We start from the raw sequence: 17,840 nt of genomic DNA on the forward strand, positions 1-17,840 counted from the left end.
CTACATACAATGTTAGAGAAAGCTGGTTATAGAAGGTACATTAGAATCTGTCACAAAAGTTGCAGTTCTAAAATCTTAACTTTGTGAATTTCAAAGTACTGCTCCATTTCAATTTCTTGCTGGAGCGCCTTCTGAAATACCATATATTACAAACATACACCTGGCATATTATTACACTTTTAAATGATTACTCAATAAGGAGGAAATGCAGCATTAAAGGCAACCTTTATAAAAGACTGAACTGTATAGTTGAAAAAGCTACCACTGGGAACTCAAGGTATTGAATTTTTTTCCTTTTTTTCCTCTTTTCAGGTTCAGGTTCTTTTTTGTCATTGTATAACGCAACAAAATTACTTTGTTTGTTTTGTTTACTTTGTTACAAGGTGCATTTAAAATCCAAAGTGAAATAGTTCAGACAGATAACAATACAATAAATAAATACAAGTAAGAACTAAAAACAGAGTAATCATACAAGATATGTTCAAAATATTAGTAAGATGCTACTTATAATGTTAAATGTTCAGTAACCAGGACAGATTATTATTGCATAAATGTACAGCAACATTATCTATTGTAACTATATATCTATATAGGCGCCTGACCCGACACAGATGGACACAGAGACACCTATAAAACTAACAAAGACTTTTATTTTCTTCACCCTTGGGCACACGTCTTCCCTGTGACCCACAGGCAATACACAGTCCAAAAGCACTTTTATAACACACCAACAATCCTTTTACCACCACTCCTCCTCAGACGTAGTCCTCCTCCTCCCGACCCTGGCTCTCTGAGTGGTGGTGGCTGGCCCTTTTTATAGCCCACCCGGAAGCGTTCCAGGTGCTTGACCACCTGGTGCTAATTGCACATCCGGGTGGGACTGAAGATTCGTCCAGCCAGGCTGTTAAAACCAGACAGCCCCCCCTAGCGGCCACCCCAGGCCCCAACCAGGCTGTGGAGGACTTCATCTCCCATTGAGCCATGCGGAAGGTTGGGGAATCACCGTCGGCCAGGGAGGCTGCCACCAAGCGTCCCGGGGGACGTACTGAGCTGCCCATGGCTGCTCCCTCGGAACATAAGCAGCAGGGGCGTCCCGGCTGGGCATGGGACCCGACCGTTCGCCACAGTGCTCCTCCCTCAGATGAGGCTTGTGGGGCTTACCGGCCTGCCCTGCGAGGGCTGGTTCTCTCTTGAACAGGGAGTCGGTGTCCTTGGCTCCGCCCTGTAAAAACATAACGAACAGGTCTGGGGGTGCTGCCCCGACGTCTGGACAACACCTCCAGACGTGGCCACCACGGCCGCAGTTAAAGCTCAACCGACCCCCTCCAGTTCGACCCTTGCAAGAGCGGAAGCAGGCAGGAAACTCCTGCCCCTTCACCCGCTCAGAGGAGGGCTCATGACGGTTCGCCCCTCTGCAGCGTAGCCCTCCTGCACCGTCAAACCAACGGGCTTACGCTGCACCTTGTTTGGAGTTCCAGACCTATTTGTCCGGGTCCTCCTCTTCCTCTGGGGTGCACTGACGGTCTGGGTCCCCTTATGGGAAGAAGGGAGACCCTGTGCCGTCTGCACCCCTTTAGACGGCCGCAAGACCCGCAGGGGCAGTCGGGACAGAGTTGTTTGGCAGCCGACATTCATCAGCTGCCTCTCCGCATGCTCTTCCGCCACGCCGTTGGTCATCATGGCAGCGTCTTGTGTAGTGGGCGGAGCGGCCTGGCAAGCAGTACTGACCATCACCACGGCCACTGCGCTCCGCCCCCCCCATTTCCTCTACGGCACCGACCTCACTCACCTGTACCGCTAAGTCCTGCAGGCAGGAGGCCGACGCCCCCCCGCGTCTCCAGCCATTTAACAATGGCTGCCATCGGGGCACCGATCTTCTTGTCCAAGTCCTCCTTCATCTCCTGCAGGACCTGAAAAACTTTAACTATGGACTGCAGGGGACGGAGAACAAGTTTCAACTCCCGTGAAGCCCAAGAAAAGTTAATACTAACTCGGAAACCTCCGCAGGCCTGTTCGGGTAATCGCAAGGTTTGGGGAGAAGGTCCGTCATCCCCGCCCGCGAACCTTCCTTGGCGGGCAACTGACACATGCCCTCCCCCCCTTTACCTGCTTCAGGGAGGAGCTCTTGCTCCTCAAGCGGGGACACCACGTCGGGAAGCTCATCCGGGCTCTCCTCCTCCAGCTGATTAATCGGGCCGAAGGGAAGACACAGCCAGGCCTCGCTCTCTCCGCCGTCACGCCACGAACACACTTCATCTGGCCACCAACGGGTGGTTCGCCCCTCGGTGTCTAGGAGGTAGGTTGACGCGAACGTGGAAATTCCTTCCCGCGGCCCTTCACCCTTGGGTCCGTCACCTACCTCCGGCTGCAACTCGTGGTGCTGGTTGGCATGGCGGCTGGCTTCTGTGTCCGCCCGGCTTTCTTCTTCCCCATTGCGCGGTGTCTTTAGGAGTCCCTCTGTGGTCATCCTGCAGCCTGCCGCATTTGTGCTCTTTGGTGCGCTGCTGAGCGTGCTTGCTTGCAGCTGTGAGTGCGCTGTCCCAGCGCTGTGCTGTGCGTGTCTGCCGGCAAGTCCTGCAGGCGCGTACCTCGCACTGCGGCCTTGGTGGCGTGCTCTTGTCGGGAATGTGCTCCGCACTGTATTTCAAGGTACACTCTCAGCTGTGCCGGGCCGTTACTCGAATTTGGTACAGGTTCCGGCCCAAATGGATGGACCCGGATCCTGCCAGCTACGCCACTGTGGAACGAGCCCCGGACACAGACAGACGGACATCGTTTTTAAGTCCAACACACACATTTATTTACAATATTTACAATTATTAATTTAAGCACAAACCCCAGTGCTACTTCACCAATCACCCTAGTCCAGGCCAAAACCGCAGTTTGCCTTTTCTTCTTTGGACCACCTCCGTCTCTCTCCTCTCGACCTTGTCCTCTTCCACCCAACTCCAGCCCTGAATGAAGGGAGGCGGTCCCTTTTATCTTTCCCCGGATGTGCTCCAGGTGTGCTCCGGCAATCTTCCACCGACACGCCCCAGTGTGGCGGAAGTGCCGGCTGTATCCCTGGAAGCACTCCGGGTGTCCCTGCTCCTTTTCCCCCCAGCACTTCCTGGTGTGGTGGAAGTGCTGAGGTCCAGGGCTCTCCGGGCATTGGGGTGCCCCCTGGCGGTGACCACGGGCCCCTACAGGGTTGAGCTTCAAAGCTCTGCACCCGTTGCCCCCAAAGCAACCAGGGCGGTCGCCCCCTCGTGGTCTGGAGGAGACGTGAGCCCTCCTCCGGTCCTCTCAGGCGTCCCGTCTGGGTACCACCCCCAGCCGCGTCCCACACTATATAATTGTACATGTTCAATGAAAAATTATCTCAGACTGAAGAGATATCAGAGTTCAACAAGTTTATAGCAGTGGAGACGGAGCTATTTTTTTTGTCTATTTGTACATGTATGGATTGATACGAAGCACCTGCCTGATGGAAGGAGCTTAAACAAGTTATATCCAGGATGAGTTATGTCCTTGATGATGTTTTTAGCCCTTCTCACACAGTGAGTCTTTTACAGATGTTCAAGTGATGGCAGATAAGTGCCAGTAATGTTCTGTGCTGTTTTTATGACCTGTTGTATTGCTTTTTTAGCACCTTTGGTACAGCTTTTGTCATGCAGTTAGTCAAAATGCTCTCTATGGTGCATCTGTAAAAGCTGACCAACAGCTTCTGGGGAAGGTTAGCTCTCCTTAGCCTTCTCAGAAAGTAGAGGCATTGTTGTGCTTTGCCTACTACCACTGAAGTATTGTCAGTCCAAGAGAGGTCCTCTGTGATTGTTACTCTCTCTCTCAAGAGCCTCTGCTTTAACAGTTAATGGATGCAAGTGGTCCTTTTTAGTGGTCCTAAAGTCCACAACGATTGCTTTGGTCTTTTTGGCATTTAAGACCAAGTTGTTGGTATGATACCACTGCTGGGTTCTGAACCTCCTCCTCCTCCTCCTTACATGCAGCTTCATTGTTGATTGATATGAGCACAATGACAGTCATATTCTTTGCAAATTTAACAATAATGCTCAATTGGGGGACACGCGGTCACTGATTACAACCACAAGATGTTATGCGAATGAATATGAACAATATGAATAATGTTTCATCCGTGCCACAATGTTTTCCGAAATGTACTATACAGGTCATAAAATGAATAATTCAAAGTATCATATATGTCCCTGTTTTTTTTTTTTTTTTGTCAGTGCGGCTTTGACATCATAGACCATAAGGTGCATACTAATTCAGCATGAGCAGGAACACTCAATAAAACTGTAAAAAAAAAAAATCAAATGACGGTGAGATACAAAGAAGGCAGATTCACCAGCGTTTGTGTGTCCAGTTCCATTGCCTCAAAACACCACTCACAGCTACAGTTATTCCCAGTTTCAAATAATAACTAACAGCATCAGATCCCTAGGGCGGTAGTATGTATCGTGACAGAGAATAAAAGTGAAAAAAGTACTTTTACAAGTACTATAAATGTACACCGTCCGTTACAGACGCAAACCAAATGTATGTGTTTATTGTATATTATTAACAATAACAGCAGCTCACTACTGAAAACGGCAAATATAGGAGGCAGTCGGGATCGAACCAGGGACTCTTGATTACAAGTCAGCAAATTTTACCGCTACGCCACGGAAGCTGTTGTATCATCCTTGAACCTTTTGTGAAAGTGTTTATTTGATCTTTGGACTTCAGGCTTCACACATTATATAGTTTATGCCAACATTTTGTCATTTACTACTAAAATATGAAAAACATTTCTGTTTTAACAATGTGTTTTACACAGGTTATTTTAGAAACGGAACAAACATGAAATGCATTTGTTCCAAATAATGATCTATTATTTCCACTCTAAAACTCCGGCACTTCACTCCCAGATAATCAAGGCATGAGCTGGGAGAACTTTGTACATGTTCTGCGGCGGTGGGGGGATGGAACAGCAGGCTGCTTGCTGCTTGTCTTTATCGGCACATTTACAGGACAAAAGATGCTGAAGGAGAGGCTCCCCAGAGGGCGATGTTGCGGAGCTCTCCGAGTCAAGTTATTTCTTTTTCCTCTTTTCCTTCTTACTTTTATTTGTGCCGAGTTAAGACACACTCTGCAAATGTTCTGAGAACAGGCCGAAGCGGAGGTGCGGCAGATGGTGAGGAGCTGACCGAAGGCTCCGGCGCTTGGTTAGAAATGGAAGGCTAACCCTCCCGGTCATATTGTTTGCAAACATTCAGTCTCTGGAAAATAAGTAAGAGCATTTCTAAATCCTGTTCTTAAAATGTGGAATATCTGACTTTGAAGTTAAGGCCATTTTACCTGCCCAGAGAACTGCAATGAATCATTGTGAGTGTCGTGTATATCCCCCCCCAACTCTGCTAAGGAGGAGGTTGCACTGAAGGAGTAACACGATATGATCAACGAGCATGAAAACACATATCCTGACGCCACTGTTATCATTCTGGGAGATTTTAACCATTGCAATCTCCGGAAAATCATGCCTAAACTGCATCAGTTTGTGACCTTCCCCACTAGAGGAAATAAAATACTAGACCACTGCTACAGCAACATCAGAAATGCCTTTTCAGCTGAACCAAAACCTAATTTTAGAAAGTCTGATCACCTGGCAATCCGCCTTGAATCAGTTTACAACAAAAGGCTCAAGACAAAGCCAGTCATAGCCAGGACCGTTAACACCTGGACTGATGATGTAAAAGCTAGTCTGCAGGGCTGCTTTGCGGCCACAGACTGGAGCACCTTCAAAGAGGCCACTAACGATATCCATGAATACACAGAGACTGTGAGAGACTACATTAGCTGGTGCATGTCTATATGTGCCCCTCCCAGGACTGTGCATATGTTCCCCAACCAAAAACCTTGGTTTAATGGGGACATAAAACAGAAAATCAGGAAGCAGCAGGAGGCCTTCAAGTCAGAAGATCAAGTGGAGTATAAGAGAGCCCGGTACAAGCTGCAGAAGTCCATCAGAGCAGCAAAAAGGGCTCACTCACAAAAACTTGAAGGCTACTACCTCAACCACAACATGCACAGTATGTGGCAGGGAACTCAATCTGTCACAAACTACAGGAGAACCACAACAAACACAGACCCCCGAGATGCCACCCTTCCAGACAGCCTTAACACCTTCTATGCCAGGTTCGACAGGCTGAACACAGACACACCATCAAAGGCCCCCTGTGACCCCATGGACACTGTCTTTCAGGTGACACACACACAGGTCCTGAAAGCACTGAAGAAGGTGAACCCCCACAAGGCTGTGGGACCCGATGGGAGTTCCTCCCAGAGTTCTGAAGGCCTGCGGGGAACAACTAGCTGGTGTGTATGCTGACATCTTCAACCTGTCATTATCCCAGGCAGTAGTACCCCATATTTTCAAATCCTCCACCATCATACCAGTCCCCAAAAGACCGGACACATCCACCCTAAATGATTTCAGGCCAGTGGCACTCACACCAGTCGCCATAAAGTGCCTAGAAAAACTGGTTCTCACGCACATCAACCACATGGTCCTGGACACTGTCGACCCCCTCCAGTTTGCCTACCACCCCAATCGATCAGTGGATAACGCGGTAGCAATAGCCCTACACCACACTCTGCAACACCTTGGTCCGCATTGCCGGCATTAAGTTTGTCACCGATTCTGTTCATAACTTTTATGGACAGAATTTCTAGGCGCAGCCAGGGTGTTGAGGGGGTCTGGCTTGGTGGACTCAGGATTGGGTCACTGCTTTTTGCAGATGATGTTGTCCTGTTTGCTTCATCAGGCCGTGATCTTCAGCTCTCTCTGGATCGGTGCGCAGTTCTGAGTGTGAAGCGGCTAGGATGGGAATCAGCACCTCCAAATCCGAGACCATGGTCCTCAGCCGGAAAAGGGTACAGTGCCCTCTCAGGGTTGGGAGCGAGATCCTGCCCCAAGTGGAGGAGTTCAAGTATCTCGGGGTCTTGTTCATGAGTGAGGGAAGAATGGAGCGTGAGATCGACAGGCGGATCGGTGCGGCGTCCACAGTGATGCGGGCTCTGCATCGGTCTGTCGTGGTGAAAAAGGAGCTGAGCCATAAGGCAAAGCTCTCAATTTACCAGTCGATCTATGTTCCTACCCTCACCTATGGTCATGAGCTATGGGTAGTGACCGAAAGAACGAGATCACGAATACAAGCGGCTGAAATGAGTTTTCTCCGCAGGGTGTCTGGGCTCTCCCTTAAAGATAGGGTGAGAAGCTCAATCATCCGGGAGGGGCTCAGAGTAGAGCCGATGTTCCTCCGCATCGAGAGGAGTCAGGTGAGGTGGCTCGGGCATCTGATCAGGATGCCTCCTGGACGCCTCCCTGGTGAGGTGTTCCGGGCACGTCCAACCGGGAGGAGGCCCCGGGGAAGACCCAGGACACGCTGGAGGGACTATGTCTCCCGGCTGGCCTGGGAACGCCTTGGGATTCCCCCGGAAGAGCTAGAAGAAGTGGCCGGGGAGAGGGAAGTCTGGGCATCTCTGCTCAAGCTGCTGCCCCCGCGACCCGACCTCGGATAAGCGGAAGAGAATGGATGGATGGATGGACCGTCATCAGTCCACACCTTGAACCTGTCCCAGTCATTCAATACATAAGACACAATGTTCCTCCTATTTGCTTTATCCCTTTCTAATAATTCCAATCCAGCATCTAGTCTCTATTCCCTTCTCCATAAAGCTTCCCTCAAAACTCTCCCAATCATGTCTAATTTGCTAACAGACCTGTCCCCATTCTCTGCGTTGTGCTGGAAAACTATTTTTCAAAATATTAAAAATTGTTCTAGAAATCCTAATCACTAGCACATACAACTTAAATTTGTTCAAAAACTGTACCCTACTCCCCAAAGATGGCATCTAATCGGAACTGAATTAGATCCCCTATGTTAACTCTGTCTTCTTAGAGTCCCTGGCAATTTTCTTCACATGTTCCGGGAATGCCCTCTGGGTACAGCTCTCCGGCTCTCTGTAGCAGAATCTCTCTCTACAATTCTTTCTTTTCCCATTCATTTGTCCCCTCAAGTTCTTCTTCTCCTAGACCTTTCTTCTCTTCCCTCGCTCTCTCTTTCTCTCTCCCAGTGGAGACTGTTAATGACTGCAACCATTGTGGCTATATTGCTTTTAGCATCTCACTGGAAATCTCCTGCCCTTCACTCTCCTACTACATGGAAGTCTTCCTTTTACAATCTTGTTCTCCTTGAAGTTTCTACATCTCAGATCAACAACTCTTTTGGGCTCTACTATCTGCAACTGGCTTCACACTATTCAATTAGTTAAGAGTTGTTTTGGGGTTGCTCTGTGATTCAGTCCTCCTGTGTACCGCTTTGTGTTTTTTTTTGTTGTTGTTTACTTCATCCTGTGCTCCTGTGAAGTGTGTGTGCCAGTTTACTCTTTTTTCCCCTTTTAGTTATTTGTTTAAATAACAGTCTCAAATTGGATGGGGAGAGTGTTGTTGTGTTTGTTCTTATATAGCTTAAAATCGGATATTTTTTGTTGGCTTTCTTTGGCTGTATTTACTTTTCTTGTTATCAATAAAAATTTGAGGACAGAAAAAAAAAAAAAAAAAAAAAAATGGGTAAAGCATACATATCTAAATCTGTCTGATGCAAAAATATATTCCAATCCGTGTGTTAAAAGCAGTCGTGGAGTTGTGAGATGGCACCCCCAGACCATACTTTAACAGTCCTGTTGGTTGGTTTAGCACTAGGGCTTTGTGCACAGGGACAAGAAACAAAGAAAGATGGTCAGACTGTCCAAGGTGGGAGGGGATAGTATATCCTTGTAGGAATCTTTTATGTTAGTTTAAATATGATCTAAGACAGGGGTCGGCAACCCGCGGCTCTGGAGCCGCATGCGGCTCTTCAGCCTCCTTGTAATGGCTCCTTTTGGCCTTGACAAAAAAAAAAAAAAACATGAAAATGAATAACGGCAATTTCTTAATTTAATTTGTATATAATATATGTAATATATATAATGTTTATTTACTACTACTACTGTTATACACTTTAACATCTAATTTTTATTTTTATTTATAATTTGTCAACTAAAATATGCGTCACATCTACGTCTATAGCCCTCGCCTTTACCTGCAGGTGGCATCTGGAGTGTGCGACCCCTGCACTAACCATGAATAAATCCCAAAAATGAAAAATCCCAGAAGAGAACAGAGTTTAATTCTGCGTGGACAGAAGCATTTGCCTTCACTGCCAACGACGCTGGCTTACCGGTGTGCTTAATATGTGGCGATAAATTATCGAACAACAAAAAATGTAACGTTGAAAGACATTTTCGAAACAAGCACTCAGCATTCACTGAAAAATACCCAAGTGAAGATGAGCGAAAGAGAGCAATTTCGGAACTGCAACGGAAAGCTGAACAGAGCAAACATACTTTCAAAAAGTGGATCACTTCTACACAGTCAACTACAGCTGCTAGTTTTGTGGCAGCTCAAGAGATCGTAAGGAGGGGTAAGCCGTTCACAGACGGAGAATACATGAAAGAATCGTTCATAAAAAGATCAGAGCATCTATTCTCTGACTTTAAATGTTTTGGTGTTTGAGCGCATGATGACAGTGTTTGCCAGAGATGTACAGAAAGGTACACTCTCTCACTTCCCCTCCCTGAGAGAGTTCAAAGCAGTGAACATTCACATAAATTGTGATTATTTCCACCGTACAATTATTGCAATGCAAGCTGCATTTAGAGAAAGATTCAGTGAGTTCAGAAAGAAAAAAAACACTCTCTCCTTCCCTGGACATCGACCCATCCCTGCTGAACACATCCGCATTCACAGGAGTAAGTAAGCCCGATCTAGAAATTGAACTGGCCGCATAGCGGATAAAGATTTATGGGTGTCCAAGTTCAAATGCCCGACAGCGGATCTTGAAGAAGTCGCCCGTCAGAAGGCTACTCTCGCTAAAGAGCACAAATGGACTGATATTGAAAACCTCCCCAAACCCGACAAACTTGTTTTCAATACATGGAGTGCCATTCCCGAAACATATATGAACATGAAAAAATATGCATTTGGAGTCCTGTCCATCTTTGGCTCAACATACTTATGTGAGCAAATTTTCTCAAGAATGAACTTCATAAAGTCCAAATATCTCTCCCACCTCACACATGAGCCTGCAGTCCTGTGTGAAGGTCAAAGTCACATCGTATAGCCCCGACATAGAACAACAACAACATTTATTTATATAGCACATTTTCATACAAAAAGTAGCTCAAAGTGCTAGAGATGATCTGCAGCGAACTTCAGAAACAGAAGTCACATTAAACAGGTGAGAACAATAGCATTTAATAGGCTAATATTTAAAAAAAAAAAAAAAAACACATTTATTTCAGACCCGGAGCTGATGTAGGTTTTTTTGTATGTTCAGGTGCTTCAGTTGATTGCTGGCTGAGAGGGAAACCTGAAGAGGATGAGAGCACACTGAAATGGAATTTTATGTTTACTTTTTTAAAGCTGCTAAGCTACAGCTAAATGTTTTATTTATATTAAAGTGGGCTAGTTTTTATTTTAATTTTATACAGGTATAGGAAGGACTCAAATAGGCCTGCAGAGTTCAGTTAAATTTATTTCAAAGTAGGCCTACACATGCGCACTGCACTTCTGTTTGTTGTATTCCGTGGTTGTAACATGTAAAATCTAAAAAAAGATTAAAACTTTTAAAAGTTTATAAGCTGTGTTATGTTTTGCGGCTCCAGACTATTTTTCTTTGGAGGAAGAGGGAGCAAAATGGCTCTTTTGATAGTGAAGGTTGCAGACCCCTGATCTAAGATATTTTCCCCTTTAGTTTTGCAATGTATATATTGGTATAATCTGGGAAGTGCACTCTTAAAATTCGCTTGATTAAAATACTTGACAATGATAAAAAATTCCAATTAAGGTGTGTGTTCTGTTTTTTTATTGATGATGTCATATAATCCTTTGACAGATAAGATTTAACAGATTTAAGAAGAAAAGAAAACAATACATTGCTAATATAATGAGCAGGAAGGGATATTTGGATACATTGAAAAAAAAGCTTCAAAAGCACAACTGCAAGTAGTTGACAGTACAAACAATAAATTCAAACTAACCAATGATTATTACCTTACAGTTGGCTCCTCGCTTGAGGAAGCGTGTTCCAGCAAATTTGCTTGATCTTCTAGCAATGAGTGTGACATACACTGGTCTACCATATATCAGTAGTTCGTAGGTAAAAAAAAAAGTTAAGGTTGGTAAATCTTTTTTTTTAAAAAAAAAAAACATCTGAAAGACAGTGAATCATCACATTCATTCTTCACAAAAGTCAAAAGAATGTTAAAACAGTAATTGAAAGGTAAAAGTTTTTAATGTTTCTCGTAAATTTAAGAAGTGTTTCACAATTAAATATCACTTTTTGCCAACAAACATGAGAACAGCATATTGTCTTTTTTTCTGGACAATGTTAATGATACACTGTATAGTATTAAGATTCACCCTTAAAAAGTAAACTCGTGTTATTTAAGTCCATGAGGTTTCCCAGTGATTAAAACAGAATCCACTTTGTCAAGTTGTGATGTTCATGAGATGCCACTGTGCTTTTGGTGTATGAAAATTTTAGAAACAATAATTACTCCTAAAATACCTCTTGCAAGGAAATAATTCTGAAAATGCTTATGGACAAAATTATGATACGAGCATTATGACTGCACTTCAAAACGAGCTATGAACTTGGATGGAGTTGCGAAGAGGACCTGAAAGTTACCTTATGTCTGCAACACCTGAAAACATCAGAGACACTGGGAAAATAAAAGCAGAGTGTATTAAATACCCCTGTAATTAGCTACTTGCCCTGCAATCTCGAGGGTCTAAGCAGCTCAGTTTAACTATACTGTCCATAGACAGAGAGTACAACGTGCTAGTTCAAGAGTAAAAGCAAAGTTAAAAGGTTTTAGTACTGGTCTGCCATCTATTTTAATGGGAAATGTTTGAACGCTGTCAAATAAGATGCATGAACTATCTGCACCTATAGCGGAACATGGAGAATACAAGTACAGTGAAATTTTGTGCTTTATAGAGAACTGGCCTGTGATATTAGGTGGGTAATATATTATATATATATATATATATATATATATATATATATATATATATACATACACACACACAATGGACCCTTGACTTACGAACTCAATTCGTTCATGAGGGCTGGTTGTAACTCAAATTGGTTGTCCAAAAGTCAAGACTATTTTTCCCATAAGAAATAATGGAAATACCCTTAAAACTAGAATTACCAGAGTCTACAAAAAAACTCGTAGATCAGGCCCACCTTAAAACCATTCGCACCTCTCCGCCAGCATCCTTTGTCCTCTAAATGTGCCGATAAAAACAAGCTGCAAGCAGCTATTCCATCTCCCCACCGACTTAGAACATGCATGAGCATCTCCCAAGCTCATGCCTTGATTGATTATCTGGGAATGAAGTGGAGTTTTAGAGTGGAAATAATAGATCGTTATTTGGAACACACGCATTTCATGTGTGTTCCGTTTCTACAGTAATCTGTGTAAACACATTGTTAAAACAGAAAGGTTTTCATATTTTAGTAATAAATGTTATAAAATGTAGGCATAAACTATAGAATGTGTGAAGCAGCATGAAGTCCAAACATCAAATAAACACTTTCACAAAAGGTTCAAGAACAATACAGCAGCTTCTGTGGTGTAGCGGCAAGATATGCTGTCTCAGAGCGCAGCAGGCTTACTGTCCATCAGAGACCTGAGTTCAATTCCCCGTTGAGGAGAAAGTGTTTTTTTTTTATTTTTTTTATTTTTAACCTTAAACGGACATAAAATTTATAAATTGGTATGCACTGTCAGTTAATGAGATCGTTATATTTTCATGTGGGATGCTCCTTTTAAAATATTTTTTAGCAATTGAGACTGCAATTAACATGAACAAGTGTCCTTATAACTGTTATTTTTAAGATCCATAACACACAGACAGACAGAGCACTGCGTAATAGAGAGACAGACAGGCAGGCAGAAAAGTCACTAGATATATAAATAAACAGGGAAGGCACATGTACTGAAAGAAAGAAAAAGATCAACATGTGCATTGATCTTGCTGCACTGAATAAGCTCACGCGCTCTAACATTCCCGCCCCCACATCTGACTCTAAGTAACATCGCAAGTACAGACGCAAATCAAGTGTATGTGTGCACTGTGTAATATTAACAAAAAGAGCAGCTTACTACTGAAAACAGCAAATATAGGAGTGAGTGGGGATCGAACCGCGGACTCTTGATCACACTTGGTTTGCATCTGTACTTGTGCTGTTTCTTAGAGTCAGATCGGGGGTGGGGGGGGGGAGGGGATAGAGCGCGTGAGTGTGAGAATTAGAGCGCGTGAGCTTATTCAGCGCTGAAGGATCAACGCACATGTTGATCTTTTTTTTCTTTCGGTAACAGCGCCAGCATAAATCCACACCTGATCTGACACTGTTCGTTTTCAAATAATACTGCATTAGTGCGATGATGTTTTCACATATATTGTCTCTTTCTTTCAAGTGTGTAATAGGAACCACAGCATAGAGAGAAGCATGTACATTGTAACAGGTACACACGTTGTAAATGTAGGAAAGACGATCCTTGCGTGTGTGTGAACAGTTAACATTTGAATCTGATGATTGCATATAGCACTGAACTTACTGCTCTGTACTATTCTATCCTCTGCATGTCCTGGAGTACAAAAGAAACAGCATACAGCAACATGTGGGGACTGGCAAGATCAGGGAAAAAAAACATGCAGTCACTGATTACAAACCGCAAGATGCTATGCGAATGAATATGAATAATATGAATAATGTTGCATCCATGCCACAAAGTTTTCTGAAATGTACTATACAGGTCATAAAATGAATAATTCCAAATATCATATATACCTACGTCTGTGCTTTTTGGTTTTTTTTTTTTTTGACATTATACACCATAAGGTGCACACTGATTCAGCATGAGCAGGAACACTCAATATAACTGAATAAAAAAAAAAATCAAGTGACGGTGAGATACGAAGAAGGCAGATTCGCCAGCGTTTGTGTGTCAGCTTTAATCCCTCCAGATGAGAGAATGTCCAGTTCCATTGTCTCAAAACACCACTCACATCTCCAGTGATCGTGATTTAGAGAGAATAAAAGTTAAAAAACCGGTAACTTTTACAAGTCCTATAAATACACACCGTGTGTTACAGACACAAACCAAATGTATGTGTGTACTGTATAATATTAACAAAAGGAGCAGCTCACTACTGAAAACGGCAAATATAGGAGTGAGTGGGGATTGAACCGGGGACTCTTGATTACAAGTCAGCAAGTCTTACCGCTATGCCAATGAAGCTGTTGTCTATTTCTTGAATCTTTTGTGAAAGTGTTTACTTGATCTGTGGACTTCAGGCTTCATACATTATATACAGTGATCCCTCGCTATATCGCGCTTCGCTTTTCGCGGCTTCACTCCATCGCGGATTTTATATGTAAGCATATTTAAATATATATCGCGGATTTTTCGCTGCTTCGCGGGTTTCTGCGGACAATGGGTCTTTTAATTTCTGGTACATGCTTCCTCAGTTGGTTGCCCAGTTGATTTCATACAAGGGACGCTATTGGCAGATGGCTGAGAAGCTACCCAGCTTACTTCTCTCTCTCTCTCTCTCGCGCCGACTTTTTCTGATCCTGACGTAAGGGGATTGAGCAGGGGGGCTGTTCGCACACCTAGACGATATGGACGCTCGTCTAAAAATGCTGAAAGATTATCTTCACGTTGTGATCTTTTGTGCAGCTGCTTCGTGAAGCGACATGCAGCACGGTGCTTCGCATACTTAAAAGCACGAAGGGCACGTATTGATTTTTTTTTTATCTGTCTCTCTCTCTCTCTCTCTCTCTGCGCTCCTGACGGAGTGGGTGTGAGCTGCCGCCTTCAACAGCTTTGTGCCGCGGTGCTTCGCATACTGAAAAGCAAACAGCCCTATTGATTTGTTTGCTCCTTTGAAGAGGAAGATATGTTTGCATTCTTTTAATTGTGAGACTGAACTGTCATCTCTGTCTTGTCATGGAGCACAGTTTAAACTTTTGAAAAAGAGACAAATGTTTGTTTGCAGTGTTTGAATAACGTTCCTGTCTCTCTACAACCTCCTGTGTTTCTGCGCAAATCTGTGACCCAAGCATGACAATATAAAAATAACCATATAAACATATGGTTTCTACTTCGCGGATTTTCTTATTTCGCGGGTGGCTCTGGAACGCAACCCCCGCGATGGAGGAGGGATTACTGTAGTTTATGCCTACATTTTGTCATTTACTACTAAAATATGAAAAACGTTTGTTTTAAAAATGTGTTTACACAGATTACTGTAGAAACGGAACAACATGAAATGCGTGTATTCCAAATAGCGATCTATTATTTCCACTCTAAAACTCCAGCACTTCAGTCACTCCCAGATAATCAAACAAGGCATGAGCTGGAAAAACTTAGTGAACGTTCTGCGGCGGTGAGGAATGGAATAGCCGGCTTGCTTGCTGCTCGTCTTAATCAGCACATTTAGAAGACAAAAGAGAGGTGAGAACGGTTTTAAGGTGGGCCAGATCTACGAGTTTTTTCATAGACTCTAGTAATTCTAGTGTTAATGTGTTCCAAACCTCCCACAGCAACACTTACTTAACTTTTTTTTAATAAAAAAGGGTTGTATAATGTGCATAATTTACCAAGAACACCAATAATTTTTCTAATGTACTAACCAAAAAGTTATAAAAAGTGCCTAGCCTACCAGAAACAACAATATCATACTGTACTCACCATTTAAGTTGACATCTTTGGCTTGCATGAAGGGAGGAGGAGGAGAATGAAATGGAAGGTGGTTATTGTTTGGAAGGAGCTATACAATTCTTTTCTTTGTAAAATTGTCGAGATGGTGGATTTCGACATGCTGTGCATATTAGTGAGAACGCCACTCTCATATTTCCACACAATTTCCTTCTTCATTTCGATTGTGATCGCTTTCTTTACCTTCGTTACCTTTTCTTCCTTCCTTAGCAATTATCGAAATAAATTATATAAATCACTGCACTGACTGAAATTACGTCCACAAACACATGTATCTGGGCTCCGACTGACGCTTACAAACGCTCTTGGCTGTTTGTTTACAATTGCACAAGAGGATACACGTGACCGCATTCAGGTCGTAACACAAGACATAGGTCATAATTTAAAACAAAAATTTTGGTTGTAAACCAAGTTGTTCGCATGTCAGGCCGGTTGTATATCAAGGGTCAACTGTATATATATATATATATATTATTATTTGAATAGTTTTACTGTCAAATAATGCAACCCATACAATCAGATTGTAATTCAGACTACGAATGCCATGAATATATATTATTTTGCTCGCCAACCCCCACGACCTGCACTCTGCGTCTCTGACGCTCGTGTTGTGAAGAGGGGGGCTGAACGCACCCCAAGGAAACGTGGTCGCTCCTCCGAAACCATGACACAATGGGAAACAAAGTTTGTTTTTTGTTTTTTTACCTCCTCTTTGATCTACATCTCGTGCGGCGCTTCAAACATTTAAAAGCCTATACAGCAGCTGTCTTTGTCATCTACTTTTTGTCTTTTATTTCCGGCCCCGGGCATGGTTAAATCTCTTGGCACAAATTCTCGTCTCACGGGATGTCAGCTCTTGATATTTTTTAGTTTATAATTTAAAAACGGAATAAGAATCTGAAAATCTAACAACATCACATTAAAGTTCAATAAATTCTGAAAAGAATGATCCCAAACATATATATGTAGGTTTTAAAATAAGCCAGAATTAAAGTGTGACAAAAAACATGACATAAAAATGTCACATAAAATTGTTGCACTGTTAGGCTTAGGATTTTATATACATATATATACAGTAATCCCTCGCTGTATCGCGCTTCGCCTTTCGCGGCTTCACTCCATCGCGGATTTTATATGTAAGCATATTTAAATATATATCGCGGATTTTTTGCTGGTTCGCGGATTTCTGAGGACAATGGGTCTTTTAATTTCTGGTACATGCTTCCTCAGTTGGTTTGCCCAGTTGATTTCATACAAGGGACGCTATTGGCAGATGGCTGAGAAGCTACCCAGCTTACTTTTCTCTCTCTCTCTTGCGCTGACTTTCTCTGATCCTGACGTAGGGGGATTGAGCAGGGGGGCTGTTCGCACACCTAGACAATACGGACGCTCGTCTAAAAATGCTGAAAGATTATCTTCACGTTGCTATCTTTTGTGCAGCTGCTTCCTGAAACGACATGCTGAACGGTGCTTCGCATACTTAAAAGCTCTAAGGGCACGTATTGATTTTTGATTGAAAAACAAACTCTGTCTCTCTCTATCTCTCTCTCTCTCTCTTTGTCTGCTCCTGATGGAGGGGATGTGAGCTGCCGCCTTCAGCAGCTTTGTGCCGCGGTGCTTCGCATACTTAAAAGCCAAACAGCCCTATTGATTTGTTTGCTTTTCTCTCTATCTCAGTGACAGTCACTGCTCCTGACACGCACTCCTTTGAAGAGGAAGATATGTTTGCATTCTTTTAATTGTGAGACTGAACTGTCATCTCTGTCTTGTCATGGAGCACAGTTTAAACTTTTGAAAAAGAGACAAATGTTTGTTTGCAGTGTTTGAATAACGTTCCTGTCTCTCTACAACCTCCTGTGTTTCTGCGCAAATCTGTGACCCAAGCATGACAATATAAAAATAACCATATAAACATATGGTTTCTACTTCGCGGATTTTCTTATTTCGCGGGTGGCTCTGGA

At 43.5% G+C, this 17,840-nt stretch overlaps 1 protein-coding gene across 1 annotated transcript in view; it reads right to left on the reverse strand.

Annotated features, from left to right (window-relative positions):
* fig4a (FIG4 phosphoinositide 5-phosphatase a) overlaps positions 1 to 17,840 on the reverse strand; it is a 280,104-nt gene that overhangs the window by 207,161 nt on the left and 55,103 nt on the right. The window contains exon 9 of the mRNA XM_028791311.2: positions 11,135 to 11,235. Coding sequence (XP_028647144.2) covers positions 11,135 to 11,235 — 101 coding nt within the window. The remainder of the gene's footprint in view (positions 1 to 11,134; positions 11,236 to 17,840) is intronic.

This window comes from Erpetoichthys calabaricus, chromosome 3, assembly GCF_900747795.2.
Source record: "Erpetoichthys calabaricus chromosome 3, fErpCal1.3, whole genome shotgun sequence".
In the NCBI taxonomy this organism is placed as follows: Eukaryota; Metazoa; Chordata; class Cladistia; order Polypteriformes; family Polypteridae; genus Erpetoichthys; species Erpetoichthys calabaricus.